The 14,687-nt window shown below is 43.3% G+C and overlaps 2 protein-coding genes across 2 annotated transcripts; both read left to right on the top strand.

Moving 5' to 3' along the window:
* Window positions 1–1,123: 1,123 nt before the first annotated feature.
* LOC138786147 (olfactory receptor 1468-like) lies at window positions 1,124–2,074 on the top strand. The gene has a single exon (XM_069962911.1). It carries the CDS (start codon window positions 1,124–1,126, stop codon window positions 2,072–2,074), a length of 951 nt encoding a protein of 316 aa, XP_069819012.1.
* Window positions 2,075–7,261: 5,187 nt separating this feature from the next.
* LOC138768590 (uncharacterized) lies at window positions 7,262–9,041 on the top strand. Its single transcript, XM_069946565.1, has 3 exons — window positions 7,262–7,481; window positions 7,712–7,858; window positions 8,000–9,041. The coding sequence occupies exons 2-3, from the start codon at window positions 7,749–7,751 to the stop codon at window positions 8,886–8,888; spliced, it is 999 nt and encodes a 332-aa protein (XP_069802666.1). The 5' UTR covers window positions 7,262–7,481; window positions 7,712–7,748; the 3' UTR covers window positions 8,889–9,041.
* The last annotated feature ends 5,646 nt before the right edge of the window (window positions 9,042–14,687 follow it).

The following is a 14,687-nucleotide window of genomic DNA, read 5'->3' as shown; positions in this document are numbered from 1 at the left end:
TGGAGAATTATATCTAATGATCCATTCCTCGAGGATTTAAGATCAATATATATGTAGCTCATGATATCCGAGAGAATTTTTATTTTCACATGAAAGAAGGCACATCTCACTGCTGATTACATCCTTCTCCAGGTTAAATCTATTCCAGGTTACATTCTCCTCCAGGTTATACTTTCCCCCAAGTTATATCTTCCTCCAGTTCACATCTACTCCAGCTTAAATCTTCCCTAAGCTTACATCTATCTCCAGGTAACATCCTTCTCCAATTTACATCCTCCTCCAGGTTACAATCTCCCCCAAGTTACATCTTCCTCCAGGTTACATCTTCCCCCAGCTTACATCTATCTCCAGGTTACATCCTTCTGCAATTTGCATCCTCCTCCAGGCTACATCTCGTTAAGGATACATCCTCCTCCAGGTTACATCTTCCTCCAGCTTACATCTATCTCCGGGTTACATCCTCCTCCAGATTACATCTATCTCCGGGTTACATCCTCCTCCAGCTTACATCTGTCTCCGGGTTACATCCTCCTCCAGCTTACATCTATCTCCGGGTTACATCCTCCTCCAGCTTACATCTGTCTCCGGGTTACATCCTCCTCCAGCTTACATCTATCTCCGGGTTACATCCTCCTCCAGCTTACATCTATCTTTAATTTCAATCTTCCTCCAGGCTACATCTCATAAAGGTTACATCCTCCTCTAGGTAACATCTACCCCAGCTTACATCTTCCCCCAGCTTACTGTATATATATCTCCAGGCTACATCCTTCTCCAATTTACATCCCAGTCCAGGTTACATCTCCCTCCAGGTTACATCCTCCTCCATGTTTTATCCTCCTCCATGTTACATCTATCTCCAGGTTACATCTTCCTCAAGGTTACATTCACCTCCAGATTATAGAATAGTGTATTTTATTTTGGGTGGCTTATGGAAAAAAAAAACACTCAAAGGTAAGAGCGTGCTGAACGATTGCTGGTGTATGGTCTAAAACTGACAATAAAGGTAAGAAACCCTAAAAAAATCTAATGGAAGTAAAGAATGTTCTTAAAATAAATGTAATCAGCTTTATAGATCCCTCATCACAACCTTTTAATAGATACCTCCATATAACACGTAGAAATGAAGATACATATGGTTAACTCCACCTCCGTCTCCGAGTTCCTTATCCTGGGATTCCCGGCTCTGAATGATTACAAGTTGTCTTTCTTCTCTATTATTCTTGCCATGTATTGTGTGACTATATGTGAGAACCTCTTGATCATTCTCCTGGTGTCCACGAGCCGACGTCTCCACTCTCCCATGTATTTCTTCCTTGGACATTTGGCATTCACAGACGTTATACTGGTAACAACCATTGTTCCTAAGATGCTGGATGTTATTATAAGAGATGGAAGTCTTATACCTTATGTCCTCTGTATCACTCAGTTTTATCTCTATGGAGGAATTGTCAGTGCCGAGTGCTTGTTGCTCATGGCCATGTCCTATGACCGGTACTTGGCCATCTGTAAACCGTTACATTATATTTCAGTCATGGGTGTGAAGCTGAGATACAGCCTGGTCATCTCCTCCTGGGCTCTCAGCTTTATGTTAGCTTTTATCACATTTGTACTAGTATTGGACTTAGACTTCTGTGGGCCGAATGTGATTAACCATTTCTTCTGTGACTTTGCTCCACTCTTAGAACTTTCTTGCTCAGATACAACTGTTATGGATATTGAAATTATTGTTATTTCTATTCCAGTAGGTTTGATACCTTTTTTGTTTATTATTATAACTTACGCTCACATCTTTATCACCATCTTTGGGATTCCCTCCACATTGGGCCGGCACAAAACCTTCTCCACCTGTAGCTCTCACCTGGTGGTTGTGTCTATCTATTACGGGTCTATGCTCATGATGTACATGGTCCCGTACAGAGGACACTCATTGAGTGTTAACAAGTTTATTTCTCTTGTCTACATTGAACTGACCCCCCTTATAAACCCAGTTATCTACAGTCTAAGAAACAAAGAGATGCAGGCTTCTATGATTAGGTATTTAATGGTTTGTGGTAAGAAAAAACTCTTGTAGTAGAAGAGAGAAATGTAAAGATGTAGAAAGAATCCATCGAGATCTACCTATAAGTCTTCTACTATTATTTTTATATTTGCATCAGGTTTATGTCTTGGCATTAGCAGCGAGTTGTTGCATTCTCTTTTTTTTTTGTTTATCTGCATTACAACGTGTCCCTGATTATTGTGAATGGTGATTAAGGAGAGTTGTCCAAGTACTTTTGTCTGTGGTGAAGATAGGGGGAGTCGCTGCCTATACTTGGCTGTGCACCCATCTCACCCCAGAGGTTATTTTTGCCAATATTAGCTGGATCCTGCATGCCCAGAGTGCAGTCTTATCATTATCCTAGGAGAGGTGCAATGGTAACACAGAGAGTTGGGATGGTAGCCCCAGAGAGGTAGGATGGTAGCACAGAGAGGTAGGATGGTAGCCCAGGAGAGGTGGGATGGTAGCACAGAGAGGTAGGATGGTAGCACAGAGAGGTAGGATGGTTGCCCAGGAGAGGTGGGATGGTAGCCCAGGAGAGGTGGGATGGTAGCCCAGGAGAGGTGGCATGGTAGCACAGAGAGGTAGGATGGTAGCACAGAGAGGTAGGATGGTAGCCCAGGAGAGGTGGGATGGTAGCCCAGGAGTGGTGGCATGGTAGCACAGAGAGGTAGGATGGTAGCACAGAGAGGTGGGATGGTAGCCCAGGAGAGGTGGGATGGTAGCCCAGGAGAGGTGGGATGGTAGCACAGAGAGGTGGGATGGTAGCCAGGGTATGTAGGTTGCTACACACTATTTGCAAATGCTAAGAGGCTCATAATTTTTATTAAATCTGTGGCATTTCCTCTTTTTTGGTGTATAACTCTACTATTTTGTTTCAGAAGAGGGCAAAACAAACAAACAAAAAAAACCTAAGGCCATGTTCACATGGTGTAAGACACATAGTGTCAGAGAAGATAATCCTGGGTAGTACTGCAGTACCGGCCGAATGATCTTTATTTCGGAGGAATTGAGATGAGGACTCATCAGTGTGTGCCCGCATCCTAATTCACCGCTGCAAACAATGGAGTGTGTGGCCGGAGCCGCACGCTCCATTGTGTGAACTGACATATCTCCTGCGGCCGCTATTCAATGAATATCGGCCTCAGAAAACTCACATGTCAGTTTTCGTTGTCGCCACAAGGGATCCTGGTCAGAGTGTATACTATGTGTATGTATATATGTACTATGTGTATACACTGCTTCCGCACTACGTAAGTGAACCTATCACCCCTCCCTCTTCCCTGTATCCATCCCCTCCTTGGTTGAACTTGATGGACATGTGTCTTTTTTCAACCGTATTAACTATGTAACTATGTAAATTCCGTAGTAATCACGGCCATTGTTGCAAATTGGCAAAAACGGCCGTGATTATTACGAAACTTACATAGTGTGAACATAGCCTAAGGCAGATACCAATTGCTCCATACTAGGGGGATAATTCCTTCCTGACTCCAAATCAGTATAAATCCCTATATCAGCACCCTATCATCATCTGGTTCCATCTTTATTATATTATTTCACCACTCTGTCACCGAAAATCTAATAGCCATAACTTGTTCTATTATATTTTTCAAGAAAAACCTCCAGTCCTCTCTTGAACTTGCTTACTGAGTCAGCCATCACACCTCTTCTTATAGTAATGAATCCTCGTCTGTGATGATGGTGAAATTCTATTGACTCTATACAGATGTAGCCTGTGTTACCTTGATCCCAACAACACGTTTAACTCAACTTTCTAATTGCCTTTTGTTGCGTCAGCCTTACATATTTATAGGGCGTAAGACACCAGATCACATGGTTAGACAATTAACCCCTTAAGGACAGAGCCTGAAATGGCCTTAAGGACAGAGACAAATTTTATGAAGATGACCTGTGTCACTTTATTCATTAATAACTTCGGGATGCTTTTACCTATCCGTCTGATTCTGAGATTGTTTTCTCGTGACATATTGTACTTCACATTTCTGGTAAATTGGATTTGATAGTTATAATGAATCTTCATGAAAAAAAATAAAAAAAAATAACGTGAAACATTGTGAAAATGCATTTTGCCAAATTTGAAACTTTTCTGCTTATACAGAAAGTGGTTATGCCACATAAATTATATATTAAATAGCATTAGCAACATGTCTACTTTATGTTGGCGGCATTTATTAAACTATCTTTCTTTTTTTAGACAATAAAAAGCTTAAAACATAAGCAGCAATTTTCCAAATTTTCAGTAAAATTTCTAAATCAGATATTTTTAGGGACCTGTTCAGGTTAAAAGTGTATTTGAGGGGACTATATGTTAGAAAGTCCCACAAAGCACCCCAATTCAGAAACTGCACCCCCGAAAATCTGCAAAAGCACATCCAGAAAGTTTTTTTTAACCCTTTAGGGGAGTAACAGAAATAAAAGCAAAGTGTGTAAGAAATGTGAAAATTTTAATTTTCTGTGCAGAGATTTTATTGTAATCCAATATTTTTCATAATTATAAACCTATTACCAGAGAAATGCACCCCAATATTGATTGCCCCGTTTCTGCAGTTTATAGAAATACCCCATATGTGGCCCTAATGCGCTATTTGACGCAACCACAAGCCTCAGAAATAAAGGACCGCCTAGTGAATTTCAACGCCTCCGTTATATTTGGTCATTTTTGACTGTACCACTTCAGGTTGGCAGAGGCTCTGGGGTGCCAAAACCTAAAAAAAAAGACCAAACGTGTAGCGCAGTTTCTCCCGAGTACAGAAATACCTCACATGTGGAATTTCACTGGAATGGGTTTTTTTCACTTTCACGGCACAAATGTGCCCGTCATCAAGGGGTCCATATCCTCACTGCACCCCTTGTTGGATTCCTTGAAGGTGTAGTTTCCAGAATGGGGTCACTTGTGGGGGTTTTTCACTGTCTTGGCAGCACGAGGGCTCTGTAAATGCAACATGGCGTTCATCATCCATTCTGGCCAAATCCAGCCTCCAAAATCCAAATGGCGCTCCTTCCCTTCGGAGGCTTGCCCTGCGCCCACATGGCGCTTTATGTCCACATGTGGGGTATTTACGGACTCGGGGGAAATTGCTCTACACATTTTGTGTGTGTTTTTTAACCCCTTGTGAAAATGAAAAATTTAAGGCTAAACCAACATTAGGCTGGGTTCACACTACGTATATTTCAGTCAGTAATGCAACCAAAAACAGGAGTGGATTAAAAACACAGAAAGGATCTGTTCACACAATGTTTAAATTGAGTGGATGGCCGCCGTTTAATGGCAAATATTTGCTGTTATTTTAGAACAACGGCTGTTATATTGAAATAATGGCCGTTATTTACTGTTATAACCAAATGGCGCTCCTTCCCTTTGGAGGCTTACCCTGCACCCGCATGGCGCTTTATGTCCACATGTGGGCTATTTTCGTACTCGGGAAATTGCACATCTACACATTTTGTGTGTTTTTTTTTTATCCTTTAATCCCTTGTGAAAATGAAAAAATCAAGACAAGATAAATGATTTAGTGTAAAAATTAAACATTTTTTACATTAAATGTCGGTCTAGCCTTGATTTTTTCTATTTCCACAAGGGGTTAAAAAAGAAAAATAATGCAAACATGTAGGGTAATTTCCCCTGAGTACAAAAATACCCCACATGTGGACATAATGTGCCATATGGGCACAGGGCAAGCCACCAAAGGGACAGAGCGCCATTTAGAGGCTGGAATGGAGGATGGAGGCCATGTCGCATTTACAAAGCTCCTGTGCTGCCAGGACAGTAGAAACCCCCCACAAGTGACCCCATTCTGGAAACTACAACCCATAAGGAATCTAACAAGGGGTGCATTGAGCATATGGACCCCACTGGTGACGGGCACATATGTAGAACATGTGCCGTGAAAATAAAAAATACAATTTTTTTTTTCATTTTCACGGCACAAATGTGGCCGTCACCAGGGGGCCATATTGCCACTGCCCCCCTTGTAAGATTTCTTATGGGGTGTAGTTTCCAGAATGGGGTCACTTGTGGGGGGTTTCTACTGTCCTGGCCGCACAGAGGCTTTGTAATTGCATCATGGCAAGTCTCTAATGGGAATGGCGGCCATGCCTATTTAGCTGGGGAAAAGGGACAATTTTAATTTATTTGGGGGTATTAGGCTAATTATTAGTTTATAAGGTTGGAAATGACAGGTGTCCATCAAATTCAACCTGTGTTGATCCAGAGGAAGGCAAAAAACTCTTGTGAGGCAGACGACAGTAGCCTCATCACAGGGGAGGGGGAAAATTCCTTCCCGACTCCATAATGGCGATCAGAATAATCCCTGGATCAACGTGACCCCTGAAATAGGAATAAGGGAAGGAATTTAGAAAATATAGAACTCCAATGACGTGTAGTACGCCTTGAAGCGATCCTGTATGTAGCGGCCGGGGTGATCACCACTCGGGTCAGACTCCATTCTATGCACGGGCGTATTCGCCCTCTGTCCAAAGAATGAACGTGTTGATTCTTTGGATGGACAACGGAATCCTCCTGTGCATAGAATGGAGTCTATGACACGGGCGGAGATACGCGCCTCCATCAGTCCGCCAGTGGGTGCCAGCTGCGTAATGCACAAAGAATGTACTCTAAGGCCGGTTTCACACGTAGTAACAGTGCGGGCGTAAAAATTTCTGTCCCGTACATCTCCGGGTGGTCTGGCGGCTGTATTTGAAAAGCACTTACGGTCTTATCGTAAGAGTCCGGCCGTAGTGTCATGATGTGTCTTGGCTTGTTTGGCCCCGCTCAAAAGCATGTATTTGATTCATGAATCTGCCCCCGGGCCAAATAAGCACACCCACATCCCTATAAAATCTCCGCCCACTCGCGAAGTATGCCCATATGCTTGTAGTGTTTTGAATGCCAAAAAAAAAAAACCAAAGATGTCTGATGGCGCTAATAATGCGCCCTATGGGCCAGCCCGGCGTATGAGGCTGCGCCGCAAGCACCAGCTCGTGGTGCTTTCGATCCTGTGGAAGATGCGTAATTATTACCTGCGTTTGTGTGTAAGTCTATATATATTTTTTTATAATCTTTTTTTTTTTATTTTTTTTTTTTTTTTTTTCAAGCTTTATGTAACTTATTTAAAACTAGCCTTACAAACTGTTTAGGCTTATAATCCGTAAAACATTGATTTAAATGTATTGTTTATGCAAGCTCCCTTAAGTACTGTTGACCAAAGGTCCTTAAATGCAACTGTGTAATAATTTTGTGACTAATTGAGATGTCTTAAAAATAATAAATGTCATTTTTTTAAAAATCTTCTCAGAGGCTAAAAGACGCAGAGCAGCGCCGTCTGCAGGAGGTGGGACGGCGATATTGGGTCCACCCCATCAATGTGCGGAGGGAGACCCGGGGCCACATTGGTTGCCTGTATGATGATTTGCGACGGTATGTCGATTTGAATACATCAAAGTCGGCAAATCTTTGAATGTAATATTGCAAATGTAAAGGTTACTGTCCCCAAATGTTTACCCCAAAGTCCATAATTTTATTATGTTTTTTGGTTATCCTTACAACGTTTGATGTTAATTTCAACATTTGTAAACCGTATGACATCTTCCTATGATGTGTGTTTGTGTGTAATATTAGTGATCAATATTTTTCTTAATTTGTTGCAGACATCCTGACAAGTTCCAGGACTTCGTGCGCCTGCCTATGGAGGCCTTTGATAATTTACTTTCCATTTTGACCCCACATCTCCAGAGACAGGACACCTACATGCGGAAATCCATCCCTCCTGTGGGACGTCTGCTCATAACGTTAAGGTGAAGATGCTTTATTTTAATGCGAACTATTTGTTCATGTAATTGTAGTTAAATCTAATATAGTGTTAAAATATGTAATAATTTAATATGTAGCTGAATGTGAAATAGAATCATAAAATACTATTTTTTTTTTTTTCACAGATTCTTGGCGACAGGGGAGAGTTATGTATCGTTGCACCTCCAATTCAGGGTTGGTACGTCCACCATCTCTGGAATTGTGAGGTGCACGTGCGCCGTGATCTGGGAGCATTTGCAGCCCATCGTGATGCCCAGTCCGACCAGGGAGATTTGGTTGCAGTCAGCAGCAGGCTTTCAGTCTGTGGCCAATTTCCCCAACTGTATAGGGGCGGTTGATGGTAAGCACATACGTGTGAAGCAACCACCGCGATCAGGATCACAGTATTTCAATTATAAGAAATTTTTTTCTGTGGTCCTGATCGCGGTTGTTGATTCCACGTATCGTTTCCTTGCCATCGACGTCGGCTCCTATGGCAGTACTGGGGACTCCCGGGCGCTACTGAGATCAGAGTTTGGGCGGCGCATACTCTTAGATCACGTGACTCTACCTCCTCCCACTCCTCTTCCGGGTACCACGCATCCCGCTCCATTCGTCATGGTAGGGGATCAAGCCTTCCCTTTACTGAACAACCTGCTGCGCCCTTACCCACGGAGAGGGCTGGATGAACGGGGGAGACTATTTAACCGGAGGCTGAGCCGGGCACGTAACTTCGTGGAGTGCGCCTTCGGGATCATGACTAGTCAGTGGAGAGTGTTTACCACTGCCCTGCAGTTGAAATTGGCCACAGTTGACATGGTCATTAAAGCTGCCTGTGTTCTCCACAACTACCTTCGGGACTATGCTCCCACCCCGGAGGTGAACGTGGAGACACTGCCAGCTTTTAGTGCCCCTATCAACTATGGCCAAGGGAGACAACTCAACCGCGGGATAGTGGTCAGGAACCTCTTTGCTGACTACTTCATGACTCCTGAAGGCGCCGTGCCCGTGCCCCTTTCACAGCCTCCCTTATGAGCCACGGCCACAGGACTGATGTTTTCCCGCATGTATGTCACCTGTCTCTGGGATGTGTGTTTTTTTATTTTCTTTTGTTGTTTGAACCCCATGTATTGGTTGATATTTAATTTTCCTTCTCTTTTTACTAAAACCAAAAATATATTTTCTTATTCGACTAAACAATGTGTCTGCCTTTTCAATGTATGTAAAACATGTTGTGTGTTCACACATAGTAGTGTTCGAAAATACACATAACCTCACTACATATACTACATACTACTGGCCAGTAATTATCGAGCATGGTCACATCCTGCTAATGTTAATTGTATAGTCCTTTGAACCTAGTGTGCTGAAAGATTGATGTGATCAAAACATGTGCATTTCCTATGGAGTGACCAGCAGGGTGCGCACTATATGTCTAACTTTCTAGTGTGGGATATGTAACAGGATCTGATATCTTCTAGTGCCACAGTACATCTCACTTCTTAACAATCACTATTAACACACCACATATATCCCTCCACACATCACCCAGGTGCGCCAGCTGGATGTGGTCTACTTAGGTAGCGGTTCAAAAATAATCTTTTATCATCCATTTCTTTTCAGTAAAACACAGAAGAGTGTATTAAAAGATGAGAAATCTCGCTCTTTACTTGATCACCTGTTCCTTGTCTACAGTCATCTCCTGGATTTCTTATCCAAAATCCATCACATCAATCTGCCTGTGTAAACGCTACATTATGTAGTTTATTGTGTGTACGTTTATATATCCTCCACTTTGTACATAATGACCACATGCTGGATGTCCTGCAGGAGGAGATTTCTACTACCATCGGACATAGAGCTCTATGTGGAAATGATAGTGTCATGATAAGAACATTAATGTCCCAAAATATGTTAGTGCTCATCACAAGCCTCTCCTGCTCTGCCCACTTCCTGCCTTGGCCACAGATGTCAGCATAGAGCAGGCTCAGACCTGAAAAACAAGTAATCGCAGCATTCACTACATCTTCGCTAGTGGCTTCACAATACGTGTATTTCACTCAGTATAGCTAACAAAAACAGCAGTGGATTCTAAACACCCAAAGGATCTCGACACAATGTTGTAATGTTGTGGATGTGCGCCATTAAAACACTAAATAAGGACATTTCAAAATAACATCCATTCTTGGAAAAAAACTTAGCAATATTTCACTTTAAATGGCGCACAGCCACTCTATTTCTACATTGTGTGAACACAGCCTTTGTGTTTTTAAGCCACTACTGGTTTTGTTAACAATACTGACCAAAATATACTGACTCAAATACACGTATTGTGAACCTACTACGAACATGTAGTGAATGTTGCGATTCCTTGTTTGTCATGTATGACAGTGCTCTCTGCTGCCATCTGTGGCCAAGGCAGGAAGTGGCCACAGCAGGAGAGTGTTGGCCTGATAAATGAAATACTTAACTACATTAATATTTCCTATCATGACACATTCATTTTAACACATACAGCAATGTCTCACATAGGATTAGAAATATTCTCCTGAAGGACATCCAGCATGTGTTAATTTTCTACTAACGTAAAGCATACCACAAAATTTAATAAGACACAATAGCAACATTCAATACAGCTTTCTATGCAAACAAAGTCCACTAAGTATTTTGAAGCGTATTTCGTAGTTCCTTAGTGGCAGTCAATAATCATTTGTTTTTTTAACCCTTAAACACTAAAACATAAACAAGTAAAAAATAAGAATTCGGGAAACAAGATATGTCGCAATGGATTTATTACATGTCAAAAAATAAAACATTCACATGATAGTGTGTGTGGGTGGATGTGGCCGAGGGTGTGTGGAGACTACTTTGGACCATGTTGACAGAAGTTAGAATAGTGTGCAGAGGCAATAGTGTGGCCAATATGTGAAGGACACAGCCAGCCTGACTGTATTCTGGCACCACAAAACTAAAAGGGACATCCCAATCCCCCCAAGCTGTTATTGTCATCCCTAGCTAATGTGATGCCAGACCTTCTAAACAGTGTGTTATTGATGTGGTCCTGGTGCGCACAAATGTTAGGAAATTATTAATGCTAGTAAGGCGCGGTTGGCACTAAGGCCCTACAGTGTAGCAGACAAGGGGTGGTGTTGGTGTAGCTGAGGAGAGGGAGTGCGGAACAAACACAAATGTTGTTGGACGGTCAAGGCACATGTCACTCTCTCTCGCCAGGCTCCACAGGACCCCCTTGACATCTTGGTGGTGGAGTCCTGGCCAACCCCTCTGCCAGATTAGGTTCTTCATTCTCTTCATCCGATGAGGCCTCTGCTGGTTGCTGAACTACTTGTGGTCTGAGGAGAAAACAACACTGGTCACTATCTAAGATGGCACTTTTGTTTAAGGACATATTTAGCCAGATAACTAAAATGGAGGCATCCAATGCAGGATTACACTCTGCCTGCTTTCACACTATTTTCTATGTACGAGGTGCCACACTAGAACTTTTTACAATATATTCACACACTGTTGACCCAAAATGTGGGTCTTCACAAGGCCACCCCAGTGGAACATTATTTTACTCTATGGACACATTGCGTCCATTGTTTAAACATTATGAAGACAGTCCACGCTATTGGCATAAATGGCATTTCATGTTCTGGATTAGATCCTGGAGGGAGCAAAAGCTCTTCGAAACGCGGTTAGGCCAGGCTGCATTTGTTAGTTATCTTGTGTCCAGCAGGGGGCGGCTCATCTTACCGAAATCGAGATTACTCTAAAGTGTTCACTAAATATACTGCTCCCCCTGCTGGAGCCTCGATGTATACAATCTATATAAATCTAACATGTCTATGTCTGCACACATAAGACACTGAGCTACTTCCGTCATCATCTGCTCCTACCATGGACACATGCAATTAACACACACACTTACCTGCGGCGTCTGGGGGAATTCAAAATGAAACGCAGCATTGGGGCAAAACGCAAAGCGGCCAGTTCTTCTTGGGAGGCCCCACGCCTGATCAGCTGCCGTCGCTGCCTGATGAATCTGTCCCTCACACTGGACCACCTGGTCTCCACATAGTTAGCTTAAAACAAAAGCATCCACACATTAGGAATATATCAGCGTCAGGTGACCATAACACTCGAGTTAATGGTTTGCCACAGTGGCTAAACAACTTACCAATTATCCATTGCTGTAATCTAGTATGCTGGTCCCAATCTGGGTATACAATCCGGGCAACCTCCCTCCATGCGGCACTCCGTGTTAGCCGGCTTCTGTACCCAGGCGCAGGGCCGTCCCATAGCACTGGCCGAGCATGGACCTGAAAATCCAAAATAATTACAGTAACGTCTTAGAAATTATTAGTCAATAAGGTCATAGCTACTACACCCATTTCACATGCTACACGCCATGTTTGATTGTAAATAGTACGTCACTTATGTGGGTGGGGTCTCCAGCTTCACCTGCAGCCAACTCCCTCCCTCCATGATGTTTGCTGGCGCCACATATCATATACACAGTACACTACTACTCACATCATGTCCTCATAGTATTTGCGGAAAATATATGTGCTTACTACTATGGAATGGAACCCCACAATCCGGCGCGGGGGGTCTGGTATCGGATAGCGACACGGGGGGACACGCCTCCTCTCTGTAGTCTCGCCACCTCAGCACTGGGCGTAGCGGGGGTGGGGGGGGGTTAACTATTGCGTGTCGTGTGCTCGGCGAATTGCTATGTGACACCATGTAACGATGCTCAGCTTACCCATTTCTGTCCGGCATTGTCACGTCGTAAGCCGCTGCACTACAAGTGCCTTAATGGTCGGCCACGCCTCTTTGAACGTGGCTGCTGCGGATTGTGTGTGCTTCCGACGTTACAACGCCTGACAAAGTACAAAGCAGAGCAGCGCTAAAAGCCAAAATACTCATTAGCCGAGCAGTGAACATAATTAGCACAGCACACCAAACACTCCGGCTAAACAACAACCCCGCTACGCACACTGATGACGTGCATGTACTACAGAGAGGGGGCGTGTCCACGCTGTGTCGCTAGCCTATAGCATCATCAGCCTGCGCCGGATCTTGTGCGTGATTTGCGTACTATTTAAGCGACCTCCTTATGATGACACTATCAGCACATTATATGGGAGGATTTCTACTATGTATGTGCCGCCAACAACCATCATGGAGGGAGGAGGGAGGAGGGAGGAGGGAGGAGGGAGGAGGGAGCGAATGAGGAGGGAGGAGGTGAGGAGGGAGCGAGTTCGCTGCACGGCCATCTCGCTAAGAGCAATCCTAAGTCACGCCCTGTTTGCCCAACAACATGTGCTATTACAAGGACAATTCCTCGACCAGCCATTACTTACAAATCTCGCCTAAAATACGATGTGCGTTACATGGTCCGAAAGAGCTAACACATTCACAGATTTGGAGGAGACACACACATCTGAAAAGACTCATGCAGTCATTGCTCGATTTCAAGCGCCCCCTGATGGCAAACACATAGGAATTACACACAATCGTACTTACATAAACTACTCGGAGCGATGTATCGTGCCACTAAATGACTATAGACAATCGTACACATAAAATAAATATTATCTAGCATCTATTGATCATTACATAATCGATTTGTTTTCACAAAATTATTTACCACTTAAACAGGATGCAATAACAGATGTGACTTTTGGACATCACAAAAACCGATATAAAATACAAGACTTGTAAATTACATGTATGTAAATGTGACTCACACAACAAATGACAGTCATACATTAAGTCACGGCCACACAACTATCTTCTCCGAGTCCAAAGGACGATCGAAATCTTTCTATCGATGATCTTATCTATGTATAAAGCACTCCCAACAGCTCCAGAAAATACTTACTTCACTGATCAGCTGGCCGACGGCTATAACAGACCGATCAGGATACATCTCGGGCTCCATGAATCACTCCGGCTTTGTTGTCCAAATCACTTCTTCTTCCAGCGACGGTTTTCAAAGTGCCGATTCTTACAATGCAGACACATCCTAAATAACCTTGGCTTCTACCCATAGGAACTCAAAATGATACATTTGTTATCTCCATCCAGTCACCGACACGGCCTAGGTGAAGCCTGGGCACAAGCAGTTGTTACATTCATCCCTGTATTTTGAGTTATATTTAAAAATATACAAGGACAATTACAAAATAAGACCGTGAGAAATGTGTGGCAAACAATATTTCTCTCATGGCTAAGCTTCAAATAAATAATTCCTTTCTTCTATCATCCTATGTCAAGGCCAAATGGCAATCCTGCTCTCATCACACAGGTGCAACTAGCCACAGTGCAGGGTGGCACTCAGATACATGCACTAACAATGCTATATAACATTTGCCCACTTCTCCAAGAAATGGACCACAAACACAACATTCCTTTCCCTTCCGGCCTAAAAGGCACCTGCAAAGGTCCAGGACACATGTCCACTCTCTGACAAGGCCGAGAGCACACCTGTACCAACGATACCTCATACCCAGCCCTCAGGCCAGGCACTCACTGGTCGTCAGTTAACTGCAAAGTAAGGTGTAATCTCCAGAAGGAGAAAACTGGTGCGCATCCATGAAATGACCACAGAACAACACGTTTGTTATTCCTAGATTCATTCCTTACACCCCTTTGTTTGCACCATGTCGTACCTGCTTGCCGCTTGTGCCCCACTATTTCTGTGATCCATTCTATATTGGAGCTACCGAACCGGTGGATCAGCCCAGCCACTATGTCCATATGTGAGCGAACACACTCATTTACATATGCAAATAACCAGCCCTTGGCGGCAAAGCCCACTGTTGA

The sequence above is a fragment of the Dendropsophus ebraccatus genome, chromosome 1 (assembly GCF_027789765.1).
Source record: "Dendropsophus ebraccatus isolate aDenEbr1 chromosome 1, aDenEbr1.pat, whole genome shotgun sequence".
NCBI lineage: Eukaryota > Metazoa > Chordata > Amphibia > Anura > Hylidae > Dendropsophus > Dendropsophus ebraccatus.
The sequence above is the reverse complement of the archived record's forward strand: the minus strand, read 5'-3'. Positions and strand labels throughout refer to the sequence as shown.

Excerpts from the sequence above, each read along its gene's own strand:
- LOC138786147 (XM_069962911.1), top strand. The coding sequence starts at position 1,124 with ATGAAGATACATATGGTTAACTCCACCTCCGTCTCCGAGTTCCTTATC.
- LOC138768590 (XM_069946565.1), top strand. The coding sequence starts at position 7,749 with ATGGAGGCCTTTGATAATTTACTTTCCATTTTGACCCCACATCTCCAG. Across the intron at positions 7,859-7,999 it reads CGTCTGCTCATAACGTTAAG|ATTCTTGGCGACAGGGGAGA; the intron begins GTGAAGATGCTT and ends TTTTTTTCACAG.